At 56.9% G+C, this 27,102-nt stretch overlaps 1 protein-coding gene across 4 annotated transcripts in view; it reads right to left on the bottom strand.

Annotated features, from left to right (window-relative positions):
- The window catches only part of GRB10 (growth factor receptor bound protein 10), a 115,982-nt gene that overhangs the window by 44,513 nt on the left and 44,367 nt on the right, over positions 1 to 27,102 (bottom strand). For 2 of the 4 annotated variants that reach the window (XM_037156075.2, XM_037156074.2), the window contains exons 1-2: positions 24,876 to 24,964; positions 10,283 to 10,373 (exon numbers count right to left, since the gene is read on the bottom strand). In XM_037156075.2, the coding sequence (XP_037011970.2) occupies positions 10,283 to 10,373; positions 24,876 to 24,926 (142 nt within the window). In that variant the 5' untranslated portion in view covers positions 24,927 to 24,964. Of the gene's footprint in view, positions 1 to 10,282; positions 10,374 to 24,875; positions 24,973 to 27,102 lie in introns of those variants that run through there. The other 2 variants (XM_037156076.2, XM_037156079.2) reach the window with 2 other exon arrangements.

Here is a 27,102-nt window from a genome sequence, read left to right on the forward strand (position 1 = left end):
AACGTGGAAAATGGAGTCACCAGCCTGCATAAATCAAGTGGTAGAATTTCCCCAAAAGTCAGACAGCCAGGCTGCTGAGTCGCCGATCCTGCAGCTCCTTGGAAAAAGCCCCGCCAGGCAGGTTGCATGCGGGCCACGGGGTGAATCAACGCCAGACTGTCTGCTTCCAACAAGGGGTGGCTGGGGTCCAGAAGGGGTTGTCCCGGGCACAGCGGCTCCGCGCAGGAAAAGCTGCCTCGCGGGCCAGACCTGTGCCCAGGAGCCCGCCCGCCCGCCCGCCTGGCCACGCAGGCCTTCCGGCCGTGCTGAGGTCCAAGGGTCTGGAGAAGGACCCCGCTCTGTCTCCCTCCCAGAAGTACAGCCAGCAGCACCTTCAGGGGGCTTCTTCACTGTGATTGCCCCCCCCCCCCCCCCCCCCCGCTCCCTGTGCCCTCACAGGTCCTGGAGCCCAGGCTTCCAGGACGCAGCCGGGGCCCCACAGAGCAGACATCATTGCATGCAGCTCTGCCCTCTCCTTCTGTCCCATGGGGCGTCCTGGCAAGGGACAGCACTGTCTGTCCTTGGGGACAGCTGCTTCACACCAAGACCATCCTGTCCTCAAACCGAGGCCTTGGACGCTGAGCCCTCCTAAGGACAGGAGGACTTGGCCTTTGGTGGGACGCCGGTTCCACCCCGGAAGCGTTTCTTTTCCATGCGGGGAGTTTGGGAACAAAGGTAGGTGTGCAACAAGTAATAGACGCACAGCTCACGTCCCCGAGAAGCACAGACATGCTTGGTCCTCAGCACTACTTCCTCTGACAAGCACTCTCTTCTGCTGTGTCCAGCACACTGGAGCTCATCCAAGTGGGCAATGCACGCAGAGGAGGTGTGGGGGTGGGGGAGGGACCACAGCCTTCATGGGCATCTCTGCCCGCCCTGCACCACGCCCAGGAGCTAAGTGCTATGTGCCAGTTCACAGAGTAGAGAATCAGGGCTCAGAGAGGTTACGACACACACCTGGCCACATGCTCTTAGCGGAGCTTTCGAGTCCTACCCTGGTGTGGCCAGCAAGGCCAGCACCCTTTCAGTTTCCCCCCGAAATTAGAAACATAAACACCACCTCAAGGAACGTGGCACTAAATTGGAAAGACAGACAGGCCCCTGGCACCAGCGTAGAGTGACAAGTTCTGGGGAGGAGGAGAGGCAGCAGGAGGGCACCCGGGAGGAAGCAGCTTATCCAACGTGCCGGAGGAGTGAGAGCCACTGGGCGGGAAACCAGGAGGACGTGCGCCTAGGGTGTGCTGCCACTGGGGCGCTCAGAGACCTAGGTAGGAAGGACAGACTTCCAGAGCACATTCCAGAAGAGCAAGCAGTCTGTGCACTGCTGCCTTAGGTGACGGGCAATTGACATGAGCCAAATGTAGAGCGAGGCCTCACCAACGGAGCTGGAGCATGCAAAGTGCCTGAGAAATAGAGCAGTGTCCCCAGGCCAGGTTTTAACAAAAAGAACTCTGGTGGCCAACGAGAATGGCTGGAAGGTGCCCTTGGAGGGAACGTGCAGGGCCATCAGTGTCCCTGAGAAGGGACCCCACTTGCCCCAAAGTCAGGAGATACAGCCTTGCTCCGACACAGAAATCCAGTGGCCTGTGTGTTGGTGGCCAGGGGTCAGTATGCCACGTCCCCAAGGAGGAAGTATATGTGATGCAAGGTGCTTTCAGCTGCTGATGAACCAGCTGGCGTCGAGCCCACTGGGGTGGTTTTTTTTATCCTCACCTAGCACATGTCTATGGATTTTAGAGAGGGGGGAAGGGAGGGAGCGAGAGAGGTGTCCATGTGAGAGAGAAACACGGAACCACTGCCTGTTGCTCGCAACCTGTGACCTTCCCATTCACGGGAGGACGACACTCCAACCCATGAGCCGCTGGCCAGGGCTGGCACCATCTTTCAGTCTGTTCGGCACAGACCCACTGAGATGGAAGGATGAACATGCCGTGTCCCCACTTCCTCTAGGCCCTGTCCCCGCACCCCCCCAAAGAAGGTCAGCACTATTAGTAAAGCCTTTCTTGGTCAGAACTAAATCCGGACTCAGCGGGTGTCAGTTACCAGTCCCTGGCATGTTCTGAGGGAAGCAGCAGAGGACAGTGAGGCCACTGGGCAGTCTCCTGGCTCCGGTGCCAGGTGACTGAACTGTAGAAGCATGCCTACTCCTTGGAAGGAGGCTGAAAGAGCAACCTGGCCATACGTCCACCGTGCCTGTCCGCCAGTGGGGGGCCACGGGTTCCCAGAACCCACATGGCAATGAGATGAACTCACTCCGGGGTGTGTGGCATTGGCTGTGTCAGCAAATATGACACACGCAAGCTCTTATGCTCCATCTGAGGGCGGTGGTATGTCCCATCCTGAAGGACGCAGCTTTGTGTTTCCTTACTCGAGATCTCTAGCTTGGGATCTCCCTTTGAGGGTAGAGCTTAATAGTACATAGGAACAACAGCTCATTCCTAAAATGTGCTTACCTGGAATGGCTGGTGAGTGGTGGCTAAAACAAAAATAAGTAAACTTAGGCGAGAATGCATTATTCAATTTTAGGAGACAGCATATTCTGATAGAATCTTCATCACTGCTTTTCACAAGGAATGGTAGCTCAACGGCTCCCTGGCGTTTCCAAAAGCATTTAGACTTCCTTGGACAGAAAGGTCCAGATGCGAAACCGCTAACAAATTAAAAAGGACGCACTGCCATGGCTGTGTCCCTGGGCTTTGTGTGGCCTGGATGAGCAGCAGGTATTTGAGGGAGGAAGGGAGGGAGGGAGGGAGGGAGGGAGGGAAGGAAGGAAGGAAGGAAGGAAGGAAGGAAGGAAGGAAGGAAGGAAGGAAGGAAGGAAGGAAGGAAGGGAGGGAAAAACTGCAGAGCCAGAGGATGAAAAGCCCACGCACCAGAAAACCAGGAGCCGCAGGGAGATGGAGACAGCAGATGCCCCATGCCATTTTGTCCCCACCTCCCACCTGAGGACAAAGGGCCTTCCATGTGGAGGATGGGACGGCACAGAGGAAAGGAAGCACTGGTCCAGGACAGCAGAGGACACCTCGGAGATCCAACTGACTTCGCTACTTTCAAGGGCCAGGAAAATTTGGCTCAGACAGCAGCCATCTCCGTGTGAGCCACGGACATGGGTGCGGAGTCAGAGAAAGGAAGATATTCATGGATTCGAGAGGACAGAGGGCTTGTCCAGGGACAGGACTGTACCAAGGGGAGAAGCCCACCGTCAAACCCCTCCCTCTGGGTGTGGTCTGGGCAGGTGTTCTGAGCTCTGTGCCTCAGTTTCCCCCGGAAAGACAGCCCGCCTCCAAGGACAGTCTGGGTACTTCAATGGGTAAATGGTGAAGCTCCAGGTCCTAACAGGTTAGGAAGCTGCTGCTTCCGTAAGAGGAAATCACTGGCACATGGAAGAGAGGGGCAGGGCAGGCAATCGTGGGGCGTCTTACTGGCAGACTCTGATCGACTGACCCAAACTGGTGCCGCAGAACCACTAAGGGCAGTGATCAGCTGTGGCCCGTGTCCCTTAGGGCACAAAGATGTGCAGGGGGAGTTAATTTGTGGGGAAGTGACAAGAAGTGATTTTTTGCCTCCTTCCTTTTTTGTACCTCAGCCCAATAAGCTGAGTTTAGGCATGGGGTCGGGGTAAAATCAATCAAAATTATCAATGACTCTGCATCGATACCCAACCAGAGGCCAGGATTCATTACTACCTAGAGCTTGGTTGAGCATTTCAGGAAAAGAACAGTCTTTGGAAGACAGTGTCATTTCACTCTAAGGAAAGGGTGCTAAGGAAATAAAAGGGGTGTGCGAGAGAGAGAGAGAGGACAAATGCTAAGGATATTCTCGTGAGTGGCGCAGTGGACGAGGAAGCCATGAAAGCCTCAGGTGGGCCAAAGGGGAACCCTGGTCACAGCAAAGATGAGGACGGGCCCCTCCGTCCTCACCCTACAAACGGCACCGTGGGAAGGGAAGGTCTGTGTTGGCTGGTCGTCATCTCCCCCCACCCCGGAACTGCCAGAACCTCCCACAGGGTGGGGGGCAGGCCTGTCTGGGACCCGTCCGTGTATTCCTGGCACGTGAGCTCAGGAATTCTTTAAAGGCTCACCTATTAAACCCGGCTCTGCACGAGGCAACGGAGCAGAACCGTGGGACGAGCGAGCCGTGGCTCTTACCCTTGAGAAATGCATGACCTCCTGGGAAAGGGGGACGCAGTGTCGCACGAAGTAACCCCCACAGGGTGAGTTGGACACACGGGCCTGCACTAGGGGCGGCCTCTAAATCCCCTCCAAGCACCAGGCTGGACAGACTTCGAGTCTCACTTCACCGCTTCACCGCTGTGCGACCTCTGAGAGTCCTGGGCAAGCTACCCCCCTCCTAGCCTCGGTTTCCCCCTCTGTAGCTCGGACTGAGGGAAGAAGCAGAGGACGTGCGGGAGGCATCAGCACAGGACGCCACGCCGTCACTGAGGTCGCTGCTCGTATTTGTCAAAACAGACACACGTGGGGGAAAAATTGAAACCACGCATGGTCCCTGACCTACCCGTGGTCGCCAGGCAGTGCTCGGAAGGCTGAGGGCCGGGAAGCCCACCCAGACCCTGGTGGCCACCATCCCGAGGACACGCAGAGCGGCTCCCAATGGGAAACCAACGGGAGCCCGCTCCCTCCATCGACGTCGTCTTCTCCCTGAACTGACACGGCTTCTTGTCTTTCCACTTGACGAATGGACTTGCAAGGAAATATCGGGGCTTAGGGAGCAGTCCGTCCGTCCTGCCCGTGTTTCTCTGTGAGCACTGCGGCTGGAAGAGCCACACAGACACCCGGCACCGCTCTGCGCACTGCAACTGCACACACACAACCAGCACTTCTGGCTTCAAGAAGACCAGGAGGAAACCAAAGCCAGGACAGAGCCGGGAGGGCTGCACGGGACTGTGCACGACAGGGCCTGGCAGGGGTCCTCAACGCAGCAAGTGCGTGTGCTGGAGCTGGGTGTCCGCCCCTGAGCCAGGCTCCGAATGCGTCCCAGGAGGCTGCCCTGTGATGCACCCACAGCCCAGACTCCACACGCGGCGTGACATCAATGGCGAGCAATCGTAACCCTCAGAAACAACTGGTTTGCAAACCCCGACTCCCTCACACCTCATGTCTCAAAAACACTGTCAAGGAAAAGCTGCCCAGGAGGACCATATGAGTAAGCAATTCCAGCCCAAAGTACGGATGCACAAAGGACCAGACACAGGGGTGCAGATGGGCACCTGCACACGCAGGCCCACGGTGCGTCACTCACAGTGGCCTCAGGGGCCAGGTGACGCTGATGGGTGGGCAGATAAACAAAATGCGGTCTGTACGTGCGGCGGAGGAGCACTCGGCCATAGAAGGAGCGCAGGTCTGATGCAGGCCGCTGCCAGGACGGACCCTGAAAACAGGAGGCCACATGAAATAAGCCAGACACATGCATGATCCCTCTGACAGGCGGCAACTAAGCCGAAGGGGCGGACCCAGAGAGAGCCAGCAGGACAGAGGCTGCCAGGAGCTGGGGGAGTCGCTGCCTGATGGCCACAGAGTCTCTGTTTGGGGCGACAGAAAAGTCTTTAAAACGAGGAGTGGTGACAATTGCCCCATGCTGTAGATGTCACGGGTGCCACCGAATGGCATGCTTCACTCGGTTAACGTGAAGTATATTTTTACTGTCTTAAAAATGCTCTTAAAGAGCCCTCAAGGGCAAGAGTGGCCATCACAAAAATGACTATCTTCCAGGGGAAAACGCGCCCCTCCCACATGGTGCTGCAAGGACCTGCGTGAGGCGTCTGTGTAGCTGCCACTCAAAAATAAGCTGCTTACAGGCAGGCTGAGCTCAGGGAGATGGGGGAGTAAATCCTCCATCTGGGGGGAAGGGACGGGTCAAGGAGAATCACGGGGATCCTTCACTCTGGACACCAGGACCCTTGCAAAGTGTCTCTCCACCCGAGACAGCCCAACGCCTCAGGTCTGTCGCCAGAGTGCCTGACAGTGCAGGGACATGAAAGAAGGAGGGGACAGCATCCCCGGGTCTTGGTAGAAGTCTGCTTGCTGTCCCAAGGGTCCAGTTAAGAAGCCCCTGAGCACCAAACTCCATGTCAGGCACAGCACAGTCAGGGAAGGTGTGGTCACCCAGGACAAGGGCATCCATGCCCACCCCCTGCAGACACCCAGGGCTTTGAGGACGCCCAAGGACCAAGCGGGTGGCCCTCGGACACACTGGAAGGATGGGCCTGTGCCTGTCAGCCCTGTATTCTCACTGCCCTCCAAGTCCTCTGGGCTCTACAACCCCCTCCCTCCCTCCCACAACCCTCGGGGAACCTGGGGTCTTTCTACCACCTCCACAGCGGCTGCCTTTTCCAGAATGTCACAGAGCTGGGACCACACCCCTTTTACTTGGTCACATGCACTTAACGTTCCTCTGTGTCTTTTCGTGAGTTCACAGCTCATTTCTTCCGAGGGCCAAAGAACAGTCCATTGTCTGGATGGGCCACAGTTTGTTTATCCATCACCTACTGAGGGGCATCTTGGTTGCTTCCAAGATTTGGCAACCATGAATAAAGCCGCTATGCACATCCGTGTGCAGGTCTGTGTGAGGACACACGTGCTCAGCTCCTCTGGGTAGTAAATACTATAAGATGTGACTGCTGGATTGTACTGGGAGATTGTGTTCAGTTCTGCACGCAGCTGCTCCACCGTCCCCCACTGGGGCTGCCCCGCTCTGCATCCCCGCGGCAATGGGTGGGGGTCCCTGTTGCTGCACGTCCCTGCACTGGGTGTTGCAATTTTGTTTTCATGTGTTTGCAATACGTTGTCTGTGCCCCTCATATTTTCACACTCATTGGCCTGAAGTTGCCGCGGCCCCTCACTTTGGTTTTCTCCAGCACGCTCTTCCCGTGGTATGCCGTGTCTCCCCTCCTCCCGAGGGCTGTGCCGGGGGTCTGCTGTCTGGGGAGGTTGTACGGAAGACTGACGGGCTTTCGGATCTGTTCCCGTCTGCTGAGACCGTCTTCCTGACTTCACGGGTGTCCAGTCTCCATGTTCATAATTCCTTCCCCACTCCTCTGAGTCCCTCCATTTTTACTCTTCCAATTTCAATCTGTCTTTCAAGGCTCAGAAATTGAGTCTGGAGCACCTTTTACACAAGGCGCTTTACAGCCTCCAGCCCGCAGCACATTCCTGTTTCATTCATTCTGAGTAATGGATATTTTCGTTGCGAATTCCTCCGGAGCCCACGAGTGAAGCAGGGTGTGTGTGCTAAAGTTTCTGTTGACTTCTTTGAACGTTTTCTTGACTTCTGATTAAACCGCACTGGGTGAAAGACCGTGGCTTGCGTGAATCAGATTGCTTAAAATGTACATAGCACAGCTTTCCGTATATGGTCAACTTTTTAAAAAGCTACACAGATTTCAGAGAAGAATCAAGAGTCTGTGTGTTGTCTGCCAGTTCTGTGTGTATTTCTAGTGTTCGAAGCTTATTAACACTGCTCTGGATATGCTTGCAGTTGCCCCTGGTACTTTATTTTCTAGTTTCTGTCCGATGTCCTTTTTTTTCCCCCACATTTTTTGTCCTTTTCTACTTGGTGTTGGTTGTTTTTATTAAATATAAATGCCCTTCTGTTTTTTTTTTTTTTTCTGCTAGCTAGGTTTGAAACGATAAATGTTAGACATACTCTTTTAGTAACCACGGTCAATATTTCAGTTACACATTATATTTTAAAGTACATAACTCAGCATACTTTTCCCAGCACGGTCTCAAGTTACTTCACATTCCCCTTCTCGCTGGGGCCCCGCTGAGCCGTAACGACTCACTGGACAAACCCACTCTCCAAAGACACACACGGACTCCCAACGTCTAATTATCCAAAGTTCCAGTTTAACCCTGTTTTAGTAATTCGTGTGGAATTGAACTTCAGCGCCACAGCCCTGCCCTGCACACTGCTGTGTCCTGTCCCAAAGCACAGCTTCTAATGGTTCTGCTGTAAGGACTGCCAGTAACCAATTTTCTCAATCTTGGTCCAAAAAAAAAAAAAAAAAAAAGAAAGAAAGAAAGAAAAACCCTTTATTGCTTTCACTAGCTGTTGGGACACAATTTTCCACGAAGCTCTTTTCCTCTCCATACTCTGAAAACCCGCGCCTGCTCTGCCCAAGTCCACTTTCAGTCCAACGGCCGTGCCCGTGTAGGAAAATCTGGTTTTTCCCCCCAACTGTCTCTCTGCCTCCCGATTCTGGAACAAAGCGATGTGCCTTCGGGTGGGGATTAGTCTCCCTTTTAACCCTGTGAGTGCAGCGTGGGGACAGTGCCTCTTCCATGCTGGTCAGTTCATTGCCAGCATCGCTTCAAACGCCCCCACCATGCCCCATGACCTCCTCCGCTGGACGCTGTCCCATCTGTGTCTGGGCCTGGTGGCCGCTCTGTGGTGAAGGGAGGAGGCTCTGGCTCATTAATCTTCTTTAGACCGAATTTTTAAAATGCCCGTAACTAGGTATTTCATTCCCTGGATGTCTAAGGAACTCTTTCTCACGCCCACCTGGTTCTGGCTGCACCTCTTCCCCTGCATTTCTAGTTTCTTGTCCTCCTGTCCAGGTGTGATTCTGCCGTGCCCTCGGGCCTTCCTGACACACACTTCCCCAGACTCAGCTTTACCGCGAGCATCTGCAGGCATCCTGGGACTCTGCTGGCTGTACGTCTCAGCAGGAGGGACCTCTGAGTGCCGGGGTGTGGGCCTGCAGCCCCGTTCCAGGGCGCTGGGCTGTCTGCCATGCAGTGGGGTAGGGCCAGTGGGGCCGAGGCTGGTAGGTCGGCCTGGCTCACACATGCTGTCTCCAGGGCCCTTCAGGAGCAGGGGCGCTGCACCCCCGCCCCCACCTGCACGTCACGACCTGGGCCTTCATCGTCCCCTGGGGCCTTGACTGCCAGCTGTCCGGGCTGCTTGTGGACCTGCTCCAGGTAAACGTCTACCTGCGTCTAATCCAGGACGCCCTTTGGTACTCCTGCTTCATGCGCCATATGTAGAGAGGAGTGAGGACCAGAGGGAAGGAGGTCAGTGTCACGGTGTGTCTCATAGGAGGAACTCCCAGGGAAGTCAGGTTGCACTTAGAGACAGGTTTGTTTGCTCCATGGCCACTATCTCCCGGCTCACTCCTGAGTGCCAGGACATGTCAGACACTCAGTCAACCACCCACCGGGGGACCCTCACAAGGGAACAGTCAGCCCTCCTCTCCACTGTGCTGCCAACTCCCCGCGGTGGCGCGACCCGAGTAGGTGTGCTGGGGCCCTGCAGTACCTCAGCGCCCCACTCACATGCACGGGAGAAGACAGAAGCCATACGAAGCTCTCCCAGCACAGTTTTTTCCTAACTTTCGGATTCAAGTATTAACATAGATTTCACGTGAACGTTAACACCAGAACTTAGATGGTTTTCATCACACGAGACCGTCTGTAAGCAGCTGAAATGTCACGAAGTACGAATTTCCGAGGGTTCAAAGCCAATGTTAACAAGCAGGCCCCAGCCCCCTGGCATCGCCCCACCTGAGAGTCTGCTCCAGGACTGCCGTGCCCACAGCGCCTTCTCGGCGCCCAGGACCCCCCTCTCCGACTCGGGCTCAGCTCTTGGCTTGTTCTGCCTAAAGGTCACCCTCTTTCCCATCAAACGGCTTTCAAAAATCTAATGATCCCCGTTCCTATGAGTCCCAGCCCTTCCACCTCTGGTCCTGAAACTCTCCACTAAACCACTGGCCTCGCTCACTTGTCCTGCTCCATCCTGTGACCTGTCCCACGCCCTTCCCGGCCCCCCACCCCGTCCGCAGCCAACACCTGACTTCCCAACCCTGGACCTGCTCGGGATCATCCCCTTTTTTCCCAAGGTGACTCCACAGGAAGTCACTGGGAAGAAGAGCAGGGTCACGGAAAAGCAGCGAGTCACCAAGGGCCCAAGTGCAAACCTGGGCTGGGGACAGACACGCCATGCCAGGGTCACGAGGAGGTCACTGGGAGGAGTGCCCCCCCACCCAACTCAGGAATTGTATTCTTGTGAAACCCGGGACACCTCACGGGAATAGATTCTGAAGTTCGCTCACTGAAGACAGTTCACTGGAAGGAGGCCCATGGAGACACTGCAACTGAGCATGTCTGTTCTTTGGAATTTGGTTTCTTTGAGGGGAAAAAGACTAAAATCTTTTTATACTAGTAAGAAGAACAAGGGTGGAGAGTGCCAAGTCCAGGCAGCACTGCCCTGGGTGCATTGTCCTTACCTTGGGGACGCGTGCGTTGGCGAGATCTGGCCACGGAGCTGGGTGCCGCTTGTGCTCCCAGGCCACGAGGAGTCGGCTGCTCCGCCTGGTCCTGGGGGGGAGACAAGGGCAGAGGGCTCTGGTCAGAATGCGCGAGACACCTGCCGTGTCCACCCGGCCTCCACCTGCACCTCCTCTCCTCCTCGGTTCCTCACGGCCTCCTCATCACTCTGCCTACTGAACTTCCCAGTGGCAGGTGTTTCAAAGTGGCCACACGGGGACCTTGGCCTTGAAAATTTGCAGGCTGCGTGGCGAGGGAGTTTGAGGAAGTCACTCCTGATTTCTGCACTGAAATTGCTTTCCCTGAGTAGCAATTCGAGAAGAATTGTTGTCAACTGCTGGATTTTAGCAATGGGTATGCACACCCAGCGTCTCAGGTGGGTGCATTTTGTGTGACGATTACTGGGCTGCAGCTGCACCCAGGAGGTCTGTGACCCACCATGGGGGCTGTTTTCTAATGGCACCCCCTTCCTGTCCCCCCCCAGCCCCTGCAACAACACAGGGAAATCATCAGCGTTGGTTAGGCACCATCAGGGTGAGGACGAAAAATTCAGGCAAAAGTTATCACAGCAAGATGATGACCCAGCCCACCACTCAGGAAGAATGTGGGGTTATAATCAAGCCAGTGACAGACACATGGACCCGTTTGTAAGAAAACAAAACAGGTCCTTTGACATTGGTAACACATCAGCAGTAATTAACGTGGGCCGGGGAGAGACCGATTTTCTTTTACAGAGTTAAGAAATCCTTGGCACTTGTATAATGTACACTGATACCTCCTAATTGGGTTTTAGACCCGTGCCAGAAGCATAAGATGTGCAAAGAATATCTACTATGAATACTAATAAAACATGTGTGGACACACAGGGCCACCTGCTGAGCCCGGCAAGCCCGGGGGAGGCCTGCATGGTGGCCATGCTCACTCAGAGGCCTGGAGTGACCACACAGATGACCTGGTCATAATAATCTCCGCCTGAGCGCGGGTTGTGGCGGGCAGTCACGTCCGAGGCTGCACCTCCCTGGACAGAGGTCCATCTCCACCCTCAGCAAAGCCGTCTGGTGTCTGTGTGCTCAGAGATAATGTACATTTCAAAGGCAGCCTGCTCTTCTCCTGCAGCCCCCTCGAGACAGTCTCTGGCACCAGAACAGGAGCGCCCGGGACCCCTCGCTGCTGCCTGGTCTCCTGAGTGCCCGTTCCAGGGGCTGCGAATGCTGCCTCACCGCACACACTGGCACAACAGAGGTGTGCACCTCTCCATATGGCCCTGCCATCCAACCCCAGAGACCCCCACCCCGCTTTGCTTTCTCCCTTAACCCAACAGCAGCAAGATTAACGTAACACCCCTGCCATCTCCTATGTGGCATCCAGTGTATAAAATAAGCTGTGAAACTGCCCTACTATGGAGCATTTTCTCAATCCATGGAGGTTTCACTTCCTGGCAGCTCTCGCCAGTTTGGCCCAAATAAACTCATAAAAAACTCTCCATAGGTCTGGATGTTCCTTACATCGACAATGTCACGAGCCAAGTAGGCAGTGACCCCGTCCCAAGCCTGTGTGAAGGAACCTTCCCCGGGTGGGAAGCTCCTTGTGGGGCCAGGCCGGGCCCCCACGGTGCAGACGAGGACACTGAGGCACAGAGGGCTCCGCCCACTCCACTGTCACCCGAGGGAGAGGGGCAGCCCCGGGGCTGGGACTCAGGCAGCTTCAGAGCCCGCACTCCTTCCCACCCACACTGCCGAAGAAACTGAAAAAAATAAAATAAAACAAAATAAAAAAGAAAGGCACATTGGTCTGGACGAGGTGCTCTCTTGCCGACATGGTCCCCAGGCCCCTAAGGTCCCAGGGGTATTTCCACTCCTCTCTTTTCTCTGCCTTCGGAAGTAGATTTCTTTGTGTTTTTAATCATCGATGTAGTCCTTGCTAACTCACAAACAGTCAGATGTTAAAAAATGCATAAAGAAAAAAGTCGAAAGGAGTATCTTGACCCTTGTCCTGTCAGTTGGGTGTTCCTCCGGAGAGAGAGAGAGAGAAAAAAAGGAATGCACACGTGTGTGAGTATGCGTGCGTGCACACCACGCCTGAAATATTTATGGACGGCGTCCATGATGCAGCCGAATCACATGGGGGTTGTTACAAATGACCCTGATTAAAAAATGGAATCCTGGCCACACGGCACACGGCTCTGGACTCGAACCCAGCTTTCCGAAATGCTCCACGTCAGCATGCACCCCCCCAGCATCCCCCCCCACACATCTGCACCTCGGTCCCTTCCACCAGGGCCTGGCCAGGGGGGCCTGGCTCGGGGGGCCTGGCTGTCCAGCACGCCAGGGTGTGATGAGGCAGGGGAGAGGAACAGTGTGGAGGACATGCTGTCAGGGAGGAGGGGGGCTGGGGTGGGCGGGCGGCAGTGCTTCCCAGCTCCTCGGATCCAGCAGGGACCCTCCTCTGGGCGTTCCTCCTCTGGTCTCCACGATTCCACGGCCAACGTGTCCCCACCCATCTGAGAGAAACAGTTCTCTTTCCAGAATTCTAAAATGACCTATTTAATTTTTGGAAATATGGAGCAGATAGAAAATAAACATGAGCCCTGCCCCCGTGACGGGACAGTAACTGGGCCTTGCCGTGGACCACACACGGCTGGAATCGGACTGTGAGCAGTTTTGTGTCCTGCGTCCCCTCCCACCCCCGGAACCAACACTACAAGAGGTTAATTAAAAGCCTTGGTCACTGTTTCTCAGATTCTAAACTGGTCTGGTTACAGCCTTCGGTCTCATGCAGGTTTCAGGGAGCACGGGTCCCGATCGACTGGGGACCTTCTGGCCTGAAGCCCTGTCCTCACTTCAGATGACCGACTTAGGGTCCCTAGAAGTCACATGCGCAGGCCAAAGGTCACCTGCATGTTTTGAAGGGTCGTCACACACACGGTCGAACCATCACTGCTCACCCTGCAGCCCCAGACCCAGCACAACCCGTGTCCTGATGGCCGAGGGGCAGGTCGACGCCTCATGGTTCTGGAACTTCTTTGTTGCCTTGCCCTGTGGTTTTCACAAGCAGGTCTCACAGGCCGAGACTGGACATTTTCTCAATGGCTCGCTAGCCCTTCACCTTTGTTCTCCTGGACCCCGACAGGCCAGCTGGACACGTGCCTGGGGGCCTGTGGGCTCCTGCTCCCCCACCCACTTGGGGGCTGAGTCCCTCAGTCTCCAGGCCGTGGGCAACAGGGACCCCTGAGAGGGTCTGTCTACAATGTGGAGCTCAGAACAGGACCTCGCCCCGAGTGCCCCGGACCCCCAGGACGAGCTCCCACCGGGTGGGAGCCATGTGCAGCCTCGTCTGCAGCACACGCCCCCCACCTCATTTGCCCTTAGATCCAAGTTGACGTTTGGTCCCCTAAAGTTGAAGTCAATGCAGTGACACTGACCGGGCTTCTCTTTGGGGGCCGCGGCGTCATGCCTGCACACTGCCTTCCCCTTCCGTCAAGATGACTCGAGGACACCCACCTGAGTGTCTTCTAATTTCTGGTCCAACTCCAGTACGATGCTCTGGTAGGTCTGGCCTTCACTCTGGCGGAAGCAGATGGGCCCCCCGCCCCTGTGGCTGACCAGCTCACCCAGGCCCCTTTGCCATGCCATCTTCCCTTCCGCCTGGCCAGGAAGGTCACTCTTATCACACATGACCTCCTGCACATGTGTCCGTCTGCTTCTGCTCGACTGACACCCTGGCCCCACAGGTACGAGCCCATTCCTGGGCCTACAACCTGCCCCTCCCAGAGTGGGCTGGCATGTCCATCATCAGCAGACACACCTTTCTCAGTCGCTCCCTTCAAGGACATGTTAGAAGAGTTTCGAAGTTTGCCTAAATTGTTAAAACTTTCATCTGGAATGTTCACTTATAAATACATGAGTCATTACCACCCATTATTAACACGATGTCGGTACTTGATCTTCTGCTGGAACCAGGTCGTGAGAGCAGACAGTGAGAGCAGGGGCCACGAGGCCACGAGGCCATGCTGCTCCCCCACCCCAACCGTATTTCAAAGGGAACCGGGGACTGGCTATGCACCGCCTGCTAATGGCCGCTCAGAGCCTGCACTCTGAGTCGACAGGCACCCGGGGCACGTCCGACGCACTGTTGAGTCCTCAGCCATCCAGCCCACCCAGTGCAGTCCCCAGAAGTCCTCTTGTCAGGAATAAGGACCCCAGACCCCCTTGAGACACGTGCTTAGAAGGCGAGCAACGTTCACACCCAGAGCCCGGCTGCCCCGTTCACCAAACAGAAACGCAGGAGGCCCAGCAAAACCTGAATTTCAGATTGACAACTGCTAACTTTTGGGGTATAAGTGTACCCCCAGTAGTGGCTCAGGACCTCCACTAAACATGTCTATGGAATATCTGAAGTCCGCTGGGCCTCCCACACTTCCCCGGAGGACTGTCCCGAACCTGAGGGGGTCGTAGGACAAACCCCAGCAGTGAGAAGGGCGTCTCGGCAACTGGCTCATCTGCCTGTGCATGAAATTCCCGGGTCAACAGAGAAACACACTTTTTAGAAGCTTTCAAAAAGAATTCTGTTATCTTGAGAAGCCAAGAAAAATTGTGGCAATTCGAAAAACGGTGGTACTTATAAAATAAAGGTCTCCCACAAAGGCAGCTGGGAGGAGTTGAGTCTAGATCAGGAAAACCACTCCCGGCAGCTCTGGGAGGCCGGGGCAAGCGCCTGCCCACCCTTCATAGGCAGCCAGCACTGGGCTGGGTGCAGGGTGACAGCAGCAGGGACCACAGTAAAGGCTGGTGACCGTGCTGGCCGGACCTGCTCTCAGGGCCAGTGTGTGTCCAGGGGTCCTGTTCGGGTCTCAGGGTTCGGGGCAGGTGGTGAGGACTGGAGGGTGGGAAAGCAGGTGGCCGCCAGGGCCCTTGTCGCCATGCTGCCTGGCTCTAGGGAAGGGACAGCCCTAAAGTCCCACAATTGTCACTTCACTGTTCAGTGCCGGCCCCCCAGGCCTACGTGACTTCAGAGTACCTTCCGAGGTCGGGAGCGGCCCTGTGCAGCGGGGCAGGGACGGGGCCTCTGCACAGCTGAAGGCAGGGGCCTCCCACGGGGGGGGGGGGGCCTGGCCCAGTGATCTCACTGAACAGCCGTACTGAGTCCTGCGGTGGCGGGTGGGGCGGGGGGCCCTGCAGGGGTGGCCTGGCCAGAACTCCGGCCCTCTGGCTCCACAGGCTCGGTGAAGGGGCCAGCAGAGAGGGCGGGACCCAGGGCTGCTCCTCCAGCTCAGCAGTGCTGTTCTTCTAGAAAGTTCTACGTGCGCCACACCCCAGGACTCGCAGGAATGTCCCTGGCCTTGATTCTTTGGGCCTCTTTCTGGCCCCAGGCATGACACCCACCCCCCTGGCTCCTCCTGCCCCTCCCCGAAACCTCCTGCAGTCCCAGGAACTCACCCAGTGCCCAACACGGGAACCTCTGACTACGGGGCAGGCAGGGGCAGGGGTGCGAGTCCCCCACTCCACTGACAAAGGACCCACAGTTTGTGTGCTTTGTTGTGATCCTCACCTGAGAATATTTTCCACTGATTTTAGAAAAAGAGAAACATCGACATGAGAGAGAAACACTGGCTGTCTTCCATCTGGGTGCCCCAACTGGGGATCGAACCCACAACCTTCTGGCATATGGAATAACGCCCCAACCAACTAAGGCACCTGGCCAGGGCCAAAACACAAGGTGTTAAAAATTACACCTGAGACTTGAGTCAGGGTGTAGAGTCTGGGGTCTTGAAGGGAACAGAGTTCCCTACCCCACAATATGCTTGTTGGGATATTGATTATTTTAGGCTGGTTATTTTTAAGAAACAAAAGACTCAGAACAGAACAGAACCGAACCGAACCTTCGCCGTTCCCATGACCACCGGACAGAACGCAGACAGAGGACAGAGGACCTGCTCCAGAAGGGAGCCGTCCTCACAGGTGACTCAGGTCGGACGGGAACCAGCTGTGGCAGACAGGGAGGAGCCGGCAAGGCCCCTGTGGGCCAAGCCCTGTCTGTGTCCCCGGGTGGAAGACCCCCCAGCAAACAACTGTCCCCCAAACACACACTCTTCTCTCTCCAGGCGAACCCCCTTCCTGCACTTTCAGGTCACAAACTACACAACCCCTCTCAGCTCGGGAAGGAGTGTGATCCTCGACAGCCCAACACATGTCCACGGGTCCCGTGTTCACATGGAACCCCCGTGTGCACACATGTCACGGATTTGGTCTCTTTCTCCTGTGAATCTGTCTTGTGTGGATCTGGTTATTAGTCCAGCTGGAAGAACTTAGCAGGGAAGAAGGTGAAAGAGCCCTGTCCCCAGCCTGGTGACAGGGTCCACACGCCTGCCTGCAGGCCGGCAGGTGTCCGCATGTGGTCAGCAGGGGTGCAGAGTGTGCGGCCTCCCCTAGGAGAGCGTGCTGTAGATGCCGGCCCCCAGGCCCACTGCTCTGCTCAGTCCCAGCTGCGGGGCGGGCGGAGCCAGGGTCCTCACCCAAGGTGATCCTCTCACGAGGAATGTTCCGGGGGCCGCCTTTTTGGCTGGGTTTCCCCTACGCCAAGCCCATGGCTCACAGCCCTGTGATTCCACATCCCGCTCTGCCTGTGGAATCCTCCCCATCTGGAATGTTCTTCGTCCCACCCTCCACGCACACCATCCATTCCTCAAGGCCTCGCCCCAACGCCACCCCCTTTGGGAGCTTTCTCTGGCGGTCCAGGGGTACATGCTCTCATACCCCTCATCCTGCTGCCCTGTTTTAGCTCCGGGAGAGGGGGGGACACAGGAGGGCAAGCTGATCAGTGAGCTTCCCTCCAGACCCAGGCAGAGACGTCTCTGCTTCTGGGCGAGGCAGGGAGGACAGAATGCCATGGCACACTGTCATCGGCAACCCCCTGCCTGAGCCCACCACTGGACTTGAGGCGGCTTGGCACCGGCCAGCCGTCTGCTGGACCCTGCATGTGGCAGAAGCAGGCATCTGACCCGCCCTGCCCATGCCGGCGGCTGAGCAGCACCAGAGGCCCAGGACGGACCTGTTCCAGACCAGAAAAGGCTCGCTGAGCAGGGCGGCAGCTTCGGGGTCCCAAAAAAGAAGCAACGCTCACTCAGAGAGCAGCTAGGGAGTGCGGCAGTCAGCACGGCAGCTGCTGGGTGACAAATGGGAGCGCAGGGCTCACGGCCAGACCCTGGGGGCCAACCCCAGCTCCCCACCTGTTCCTGTGTCCTGAGACCTCAGGCAGCTTCCTGCACCACCGTGCCTCCCTGAAGTGGAGCAGTGCCCTTGAAGGTGGGCTTGAGGGGTAGACCAAAATGATGTAAGTGAAGGGCTTATCCAGAGGTGGAAAGTACCAGATGTTCGGGGAGCAGAAGGCACCGGCAGTACTAAGGGCAGGGGTGGATGTCTCTAAAAGGGACCTCTCTCGAGGGGGTGTTGGGCTGTGCCCTCCAGCCTGCCCTGTGCACAAGCTTCTCAGGGACCCAAATGAAGGCACAGAAAGCCTCTGTCACCCTCGGTAACTCTGATAAGAGAAGCACAACTCACAGCCACAGAAACTGGAATGTCTTCCTCTGTGTGGACCCACAACCCAAAGCTACCAACTGAAATCGTCCTGTGGGCTGGCTTTAAATGCTGCAGGCACACAAAACCGACCAGCCAACCAACCTGGAGGAGGATGGCGTGGGGGGAACCGGGCCGGCCAGGGGCCCTCACTGGAGGACGCGGTTGAAATGAAGACTGTGCAGCTTCCCCAGGCCCTACACCACAGCCTTTCTCCAGCTGCCCCAGCCAATCCCACCGCAAGGCAGGAAAAGACTCACAACCCGGGACCTCACCCTGCAGGACCCCGCAGCTCCCGGGTCTTCCCCCACCTGCAGCCCCCACTGCCCCACAGAGCCTACTGTGGGGGACGTCACTGGACCCCCATCCACGTGCAGCAGGCAGACGCCTCCAAAGGCCCACACGTGAAACGCGATCAGCCTGGGTCCCATCATTTCACATGTGGCCCACGAACGATGCCCTTCAGGTCAGACTGGAGAGCCCTTGAACTGCAGCAACTGCACCTCTGCCACTTGCATTGCCCGAGGTTCTGAAAGGGGAGGAGGGGCTCATTGACCACCAGCCATAAATGCCTTTATTCGCCCAGCGCCTGTTTCTGCCAGCTGCATGCAGGCCTCACCCTAGGGGCTTCAGACAGACAAGGCCAGCTGGCTGAGCGAAGATCTCACACACACCCTCCCCCAGACACACAGACGGCGACGGTTTGTGCTGAAATGGAGGCAGACGCCTCGGGCTCTGCATCACAATCCTAGGGGCCAGGCCAGCGAAGGCAGCGGCCATGTTCTCACTCAAGTCCTTTTTTTAACAGGTGCTGTTATCACCCCCACTCTCACAGATGAGAAAAAGGGGGGAAGGGGACAGGCCCAGGGCCCCACAGCTAGTCACAGGTTTGCGTGACCACCGCCACAATCCCATTTAGAAAATTTCCACCACCCCTCGAGAAGCCTCGAGCGCAGAGCCCACGAACGAGATGGATGGTCTTCTTCAAATCAAAGTCAATTCTGCTTTGGCTGTTTGCATGGGCACCCTCACAATCTACGGCGCAGGCAGAAGGACCCCAGCCGCGTGGGCTCACTCCTAGGTGTCCATGAAAAATGGTCTCAGAGCTGACAGAAAAAACAAAGCCCAGAGGAGTTCCAATGCATGGCCTTCACAGGACAAAGGGACCCTGCCCCTGCTATGGCCAGGGTGGGACTTCTGGGCAGACTATCAAGCCCTGTCCCTTGCAGAACCCTGGGCCTGTCCCTGTCTGACGCCTCAAGTGTGCCTCACAGCACACACAGGGATTCAGGTCCACACACTCCCACCGGGGTCACCCTTCAGGACAAGACGGCAGAACATGGAGGTGGCTAGAGAAGCCAGGTTTGTTCTCGCTGTCTGGGCCTGGCGTGGAGGTCCGCTTCTGCTGACAGGTGGCCCTGTGTACTGCAGGCCACCAGGAGAGCCACAGAGATGGCACCCACCCTCCTCCACATGGCACGCAGCCCCGATCCAGAACCCACCCCCAGATGAGAAGCTGCCTCTTCAGCACTCCAGTTCTCTTAACGCTTCCATGTCTCTTATACCCCCAGGTCTTCAGTACGGAGACAACCTCCCAGGCAGGGGCTGGGGGGGGGGGGCACGCACCACCCTGCCTGACACACAGAACCAGTAATCGGGCTGATCACAGAGGCCAGGTGCTGCTGCGGAGTAGGGGCCACTGTCACTGGGAGACCAGACAAGAGATGAGGGCCTGGGGGCCAGGGGCAGGGAACAATCACCCCACTCCCCTGTTTCCCAACAGGTCTTTGGAACACTCGTGAGGGTGGGGGGATCCCTCCAGTGTAGTCACTGTGGCTCAGACACGGCGCTCACTGGATCCACGCTGGTGCCGCTCTGAAGCGACCGGTGAGGCCGCACACACGCAGTTCTGGGAGGACAGTGCTCCCTGCACCGCTCCTGCTTTCAGAGCCGGCAGAAAGCCTTCCCGAGCCACGGGGGCAGGTTTCCGGCGCAGCCCGGGGTTTCTGCCGACAATGGAAAGCTGCTGTAAACTTTGCCATGGCTACTTCGTCTGCCTTATGGGAGTCATGCACGTCTACAGGATGGTCACGGTGCAGGGGACAGAGGCCGCTTAGGGTTTTTCAGGCTTTCCCACCAGAGGGGCCTCCAGCTGGGGTCCCTGGTTCTCAGCCCCCGGCAGCTGTTCTCCCAGAATGGGATGGGGGGCAGGCCCAGCGCCAGGTGTCCTGAGTGCCCCCTTCCCTTGGCGAGTCTGACTCAGGGAGAGGCCCCCTGGCTCAGCTCCTCGGACCGGCCCAGATGCACATTAACCAGAGGAGCACAAGCTGTTTCGTGATATCCGGGGGTTCATTCTGTTTCTGAAGCATGTCCACCCCGGGCCCAAAGCCTGGCCTTTCTTCTGCCTTCGACAGTGACCCCCCACCAGGTGCAGGGGGCAGTGCTATGAGGGCCCACAGACAAGAGGACAAAGGAGGCCCGGCGGCCCAGCCAGCAGGGACTCAGCAGACAGAGGACAAGGAGGGTAGCAGCCCCCAGACATGAAGTCCACAGCTCCTGCTGCCCGCTCCTTCCATCTGTCCAGGAGCCCACACCCTGGCGTGCAGGACAGTGTACAGAGGCTGAAACACCTGCATGTGCTGAAGTAATGTGAACTCCTTAGACTCGGCAGCCGGTCAACAGCCCTTATCCAACTGGATAAATCACCCGCCGTACCTCACAAAGTATCTCTGTGAAATGGTGGTTACATTCAGAACTATGAACTTCAGTCATTCGAGAAACCATTTCACGTAAGCATCTCGTCAGCTGGAACAGTCTCCTAGAAACAAGGGGCATTCCAATGACGCTGGTGTCCCCCCGACACCAGGGCAAGAATGGGGACAAGCAGAGCAACTGCCTACCAATTTCTCAAAGAGAATGTGTCCAGTGAAAATGTCCCTCTGCCAAATTATGGGCGTGTGAGATCAAAAATGGAAGAACTCCATTCCTGGCTGAGCGGCTCAGCTGGTTAGAGTGTCTTCCTGTACAGCAAAAAGGTGTGGGTTTGATTTGGGGCACATACAGAAGGCGATCCGTCAATGTTTCTCTCACTCTCTCTTTCTCTCCCCCCTTCCTCTCTCTCTAAAATCAATAAACATATCCTCGAGTGAGGATTAAAAAAATAAAAGAACTACTCTGGAAAAAGGGAAAAAAAAACCCAGAAAACAAAAGCGCGCGCACACACACACATACACACACACACACACACACACACACACACACACACACACAGAAATCCCAGGGAGAGACTTGGGGAATGGTATTCATTTCCACAGACTGATCCCAAATCGCCTCAGAGGGATGATGTCACCGTCCAGCTCCTGTGGACACTGCCAAAAAGTGGGGGGAATCCAGATGTCGGGGCTCCCGACACAGAACCCACAGCTGCATGCAATCAGCAAGCCAAGTCTCCTCTGAGGGCTATGAGCCCTGTCCCCTCCTCCATGGAGGAGACGAGCTGACAGAGGGAGGTCACTTTGGCCTCCGTCCACCCAGGAGATGCGTTCGAGCAATCGGTGCTGGAAAACAGCAGTTGGGAAACTTCTCCTGTGAAGGGTTTGGCCCCACTCAGCAGTGCTGATGTGGCCCTGAAGCAGCCACAGGCTCAAGGAATGAGTATGGCTGCGTTCCAATAAAACTTTATTTACAAAAGCAGGCAGGGGGCCCGACTGGGCACACGGGCGGTACTATGCCAGCTCCTGCCCTGGAAAAGCCAACTCCTGGCCTGAAGGCCTGGGGTCCAGATCTGAAATGGAGTCCTAGGCCGGGATAGAGTTTGTGAACCCCCCTCCCCTCACAACAGGACGGGGGGGGGGGGCAGGGGAAGGCTCCGTTCTGCAGGAATGCTCCGTCCCCACCCCCATCTGGACGCCGGGTCTCTGGAGGGCAGGGTCCCAAGGACAGCTTCTACGATGTTTTATGTCTGAAATAAGTGTGTATGTTTCCAATTCAGAAATCAGGGGGAGAAAAATGAGAAAAGATAAATTGTTGAAATAAGTATTTGGAAACTCTGCAGTCATCTCCCAAATGGAGATGGAATTCACACACCAGAGTCTCGTTTCTGAAGTGCAGTTCGACATTTTGTTCAGATCGCTTGGACCTGAACTCATTTTATTTTCCAGTTTTTGCATTTTTCTGAAGGATGATGAATGTGGCTTTTCTTCGCCGCAGCTCTGGTAATAGGCACGCCTAATCCCTTCTTCAAAACCCTGGAGGCTCCCTGTGGCTGGGAGTTCAGCATGTCTTGGGCTGGAGGAAGATAAGGCAGGGTCCCGGGCGGCCCCAGCCTCCCGCCCCACCAGGGCCAGTTCTGGGCAGTTGAGTTGGACTCTGCCCTGACATGAGCAATGGAAAAAACCGCTCAGTCCTGAGCCTTTCGGATTTTAAAATTGCAGACAACGGCTGTAGGCCTCTATTTATAACTCCCCTCCCCCTCCAAGATCTCTCATTTCTACTTGACTAAAACCCAAACTCCTCCCAGGCCGGGCAGGCTGGGCCTCTCCTCCCGGGCCCTGCACGGAGCCCTGCCCGGTCCTGCCCGGGCCCCACCCGGCCCCAGGCACTCCCCCAGGGAGGCCTCCCGACCTCCTGGCCTGACTCGGCCCCTCTCTCCCACAGCCCCATTTTACTGGCTTCAGAATTGTGATCGTGATTCTCGTGACGGTACTTGCCAGTTGTCCCAGGCTGGCCTCCCTCCCCGAGACACATGAGCCTCAGGAATCTGTCTGCTTCGCAAAGCGGCCCCTCCAGCCCCGAAACCACGTCTGGCACCTGGTGGTGCTCACTCAATGGCTGAGGGACAGGAGGGGACAGCTCGAGCCGGGTGTCTGCAGAGTGGTGGGCTCCGGGGCACGTCCCCCAATCCACATTAAACAGGATGCCGTGAACCCCCCTATACCCACGGGGAAACTGAGTTCCACAGCTCCCCAAGGCCACAGGAAGACAACCACATCACAAAGGCACATTCTCGGTGTTAAAGGTGACGTAACCTGTCCCCTACTGCCCCTGCCACCACCCCTGCCCCAAGCCGATCTCTGCCTTGTCACCAAAGCAGAAAGCAGGAGATTTTGGCACATGCCAACTCTGGTGCTTCTGTGTGCAAGAGAAACCGCACAGAGCAGGGACTTGCAGGCCGAGCCCCGCATGTAGTCCAAGCCACAGCTATTAGGGAACAGCCAGAATCGGAAAATTGTCTGTACCATGAAAATCTGGAGAAGAAACTCTTCTCTCTAAAAACTTGGAGACAAATCTCACTGCTCTAAGTGCCGATTGCTCAAGACTGGACCTCGCTGTAAATCATCCCATTTTCTGAGAAACTCTGGAGCTGTCATCTAATTTTCCAGGAACAGGGGAGAGGCGCTGCCAAGGCCGGCTGCGGGGTTTTTACAAGAGCAAGACAGTGTCTTCAGGAGCCATGGACTGGCATGACCGAGCACTTCCTCTGGTGACAGAGGACCTCTGGGAATGGCCACCATGTGTCCATGGCTGCCTGTCTCCTGAAGAGCAGCCGTGAGCAACTGGGGCGGCAGTGACAGACAGCTGACGCGTCCATCAAGAGGCCGCTGGCGTGAGTGGGCGCTCCTGCCGTCTCTGTGTGGACCGGCAGGAAACCAGACGCCAGAGGGAGGGAGGGGGCACAGACGGCCCCTGTCGTCACCCTTCCCTGAAGGCCAGCTCTGTACCAGCAGGAGAAGACACTACTAACTTTCAGACAGGCTCCCCCGAGGAAGGCTTTCCAGTGGTGGGGGGGTGCATGTGGGCCGGCACATGGGCAAAAGCCATGTAGCCACAGGAGAGCTGGACCTGTGGCCCATGGGTGCAGCACGGAGCTGAAATCAGGCAGCAGGGCAAGGCGACCCCGGTCCCTTTAAGAACAAGGGACTGGTCCCGCAGGAGGCAGAGGGCTGAGCCCGGGGCAGGGCTCACCCACCACACTGGCCCGTGAGTCACCCACACACGTCACGGGTCTGCTAAGGTTTTAGTCCTCTTTTCTGGCTTGAAACCCATTTGGCTGCGTGTCAAAAGCAGTGATTACAATGAACAGTGTTCCTAATCTTCAGCCTTTCTTCGAAGGTTTGTTTCACTTTGAGACCAAATAAATTACAAAGACGTCTGCCTGCCGCGGTGATGTTCCAGGAAGTGCTCGTCACAGCTGCCACAGACACTTCACAGACCAAGGGAGGGCAGCTCCAGTTCCGGGACCCGGGGCAGCAGGGTCACGGGCAGAGCAGGGGGAAGGGCTTCATGGGGGCTCCCACTGGACCTCGGAGCCAAGGGGGCGGGGGCACGACCCCGCAGTGGTCAAGGGCCGAGGAGGCCAAGCCCAAAGCCCCAGGCACCACCCTGTGACATGCAGCCTGCTGCACCACACTGTGAAATTCAAGCTCAATCGGCTTCAAGGAGTGAAGGAAACGCAGACGCCAATCCTGCCCAGCAGCCCAAGAGGAAGGGCAGAGGGACAGAGACGAACTTGGCCCCCCAAACCCCACCCTGGTACTCTCACACTGGAGCAGAGCACCACTCCGGGAGAAGGACTCCGCCTACAAAAAGCAGGTGGCACCTAGGCCATAAACCACCTACACAGAAGCCTTTTTCTTGCCCACGGCCTCGCCCTTGGGCAAATTCATATGTCCCCTGGAGTACCCTGCTATCTGCCGTCACTCCGACAGGCCAGGAGGAGTTTTAGGGCCTGGCAGGTGACAAACACGGTGGTTTGTACCGCCAGGAAGATAGGACAGGCATGGAGGTCAGAGTCCAGGGAATGTGATGCTGAGATGCTCTGGAGCAGAGTGAGGGCCACAGGCCGCGTGCCCAGTCTCCTGCCCCAGGGGACGTACCGGCAGCGCCGGCTGAGCACAGGGCAACCTGCTTGCCATGGAACGGGTCAAGGTTATGAACTCCGTTTGTGCTGCGGCCGGAATCAGACGTCCGCGCCCACCCATACCTGATAGTACGGATGGTGTACACGGGGGTCTGGGCGGCCGGCTAAAGCCATGGGCTCCTCCTTGCCTTCTTCACTTACACCTACGGCACTGCCGCACCTGGAACAGAGACAGACTGTGAGATGCCACACCAGACAGGGCAGCTCGGCGCTGGGCCTTGAGGAGTGGCGTGGCCTGCGGGAAGCCCTGCGATGTGCCTGGTAGGCCAGCCAGGCCCTGCTCCAGCTGTGCTGGCTTTTCTCATGACCAACCTCAGCCCCGAGAGATACTCAGTGTGGTCGCAGGGCCTGTGGGGGAAGAGCATGGCAGCAGCCCCCTGGAAGGAGCTCCCATGTCCTCGGCACAATGTCAGACTGCCGCTGGACGACTGCTCGTGACACTTATCGGCACCCTCAAGACGGTATCAAGGATTTAGCCTCCTTCCAGAGAAGTGCTGAGCGGAGAAATGTTTGCTGTGGGAGTCCCCCAGGGACTGTCCGCGTGAAAGCTGGCTGCTCCATCACAGCCTGGGACAGAGTGCTGCTCCTGGCCAGCACCACACACGACGTGGACTCCATGTGCTCCCTGCAGCCACGTCGCCGCGCATCCGTGAGGCGCCACCCCGCTCCCACAAGGAGCCCTGAGCAGCGGGGAACAGAAATCCCGACTTCGTAACATTTTTTAATTCACTGTGGCACAAACCACACGCCTGATGCAAACAAAATGGTCGGCGAACATTTCAAACTCGACTCCAGCCAGGCCCCCCGCCCTGCTGGCGAAGAGAACTGCGGGGTGCGGCCCAGCAGCGTGGCCTGGACTCTGGGGACCACATTCGCCTCGAAACACTGCAACAAAGTGCTGAGCCGAGTGACCAACGTACAGAGACAAAGTGAACTTCTCGAAGACGTGGCCTTCCTCCAAAATCGCAGCCGAAATTCACGTTCCCACCCCATGAAGACAGAAGGCACTACTGCCAGTCACCATTCGGAAGACAGGCGGTGGACTTGGGGTGGGGGGGAAGCCAGCAATGACACCCCACTCTCTTCCCTCAATACCGTTCTTCTCAGTCAGAAACCGGCAGGGACTACAATCCCGTTCAGGAAGAGCTGCAGACCCCACTCTCTCTTTCAGAACCGACTCCAGAGGGGCCGTGCACCCTGCGCTCCTCTCCAGCCCAGGGCCCCTGAGCGAGCTGCCATTCCTGACCATGCCGGGCTTTCTCGGGCCTCAGCTCCTGTAGGTGTGGCTCCAGTTCTGAGAGCTGCTGTCACTCACTACACGTGGCACCTCCTTCCGGAAGCCCCCACAGACTGCCCCTCGCCCACCACCATGACCCAGGGAGGTGCCACCCGTGGGTTCCCACCTGCCCGCCACACTGAGTGGATGCCTCCCTCTCGGTGTCACTCCCGCTTAGTGTACGCGCCGCGCCTGCCTACAGCAGAGGCTGTCTGTGCCCCGGCCCTAAGCCTGACTTCTGAACAGTGCCAAGGAACAGCCACTGCCCAACTCTGAAACGGCCCAGCTCCGCTGGGCTCTCCACATCCAACCCATAGAGGGCTGGCCTCATGATGGGGGTGCCGGTGGTCACGGCCCCACCCTGCTCAAGCAGGGAGAACACAGAGCAGCTCCAAATGGGCCCCCCAGCAGGTACCGGACCACCAGGTCCACAGGCCATTTGTGCCTGGCCACTCCCTCCTCTGTGGTGCCTAGGGACAGGCTGGTGTCTAGATGTGAGGACGGTGATGGGCAGCAAGAGCTGCCTGGGTGAGGGAACAGGGAAATGTGGCACAGAAACTACCTCCTGCCCCCATGCTGGGTGGGGGGCATGGACAGACGTGCTCCCCGAAGCCGTTTTACTATGAAAAAAACAGGAAAAACCTAGAAAGTGGGTCGTTTCTCTCAGTGGAAGAGGGGCAACCCTGATAAAAGGAGAAGGCTGGAAAAAAAAACTACAGAGAAGGAAAGAAACGGCCCAAGACAAGACGAACTGACCGCTGGGCTCAGGCCAATCGGAATCCACGCTGCAGAACACTAAATCCTGGGGAGAGGTGCCAGGAGACTGAAAATAGCCCAGGGAGAGATGGACTGAAACTCAGTGGTAAATGGTAACACAGGGTCACAGCAGAGCTCGGGACACAGAGAGCAAAGGTCGGCTGCGGAGGGAACCCGGGCGTCCGACCCAGAAAGGCCGGAAACTGTGAAGAACGGGGCCCCACACGTGTCAGACATTGTAGCCAAGTCGAGATTCTC

Source organism: Artibeus jamaicensis, unplaced genomic scaffold (assembly GCF_021234435.1).
Source record: "Artibeus jamaicensis isolate MK-2021 breed Jamaican fruit bat unplaced genomic scaffold, CSHL_Jam_final contig_1016, whole genome shotgun sequence".
NCBI classification, from domain to species: domain Eukaryota; kingdom Metazoa; phylum Chordata; class Mammalia; order Chiroptera; family Phyllostomidae; genus Artibeus; species Artibeus jamaicensis.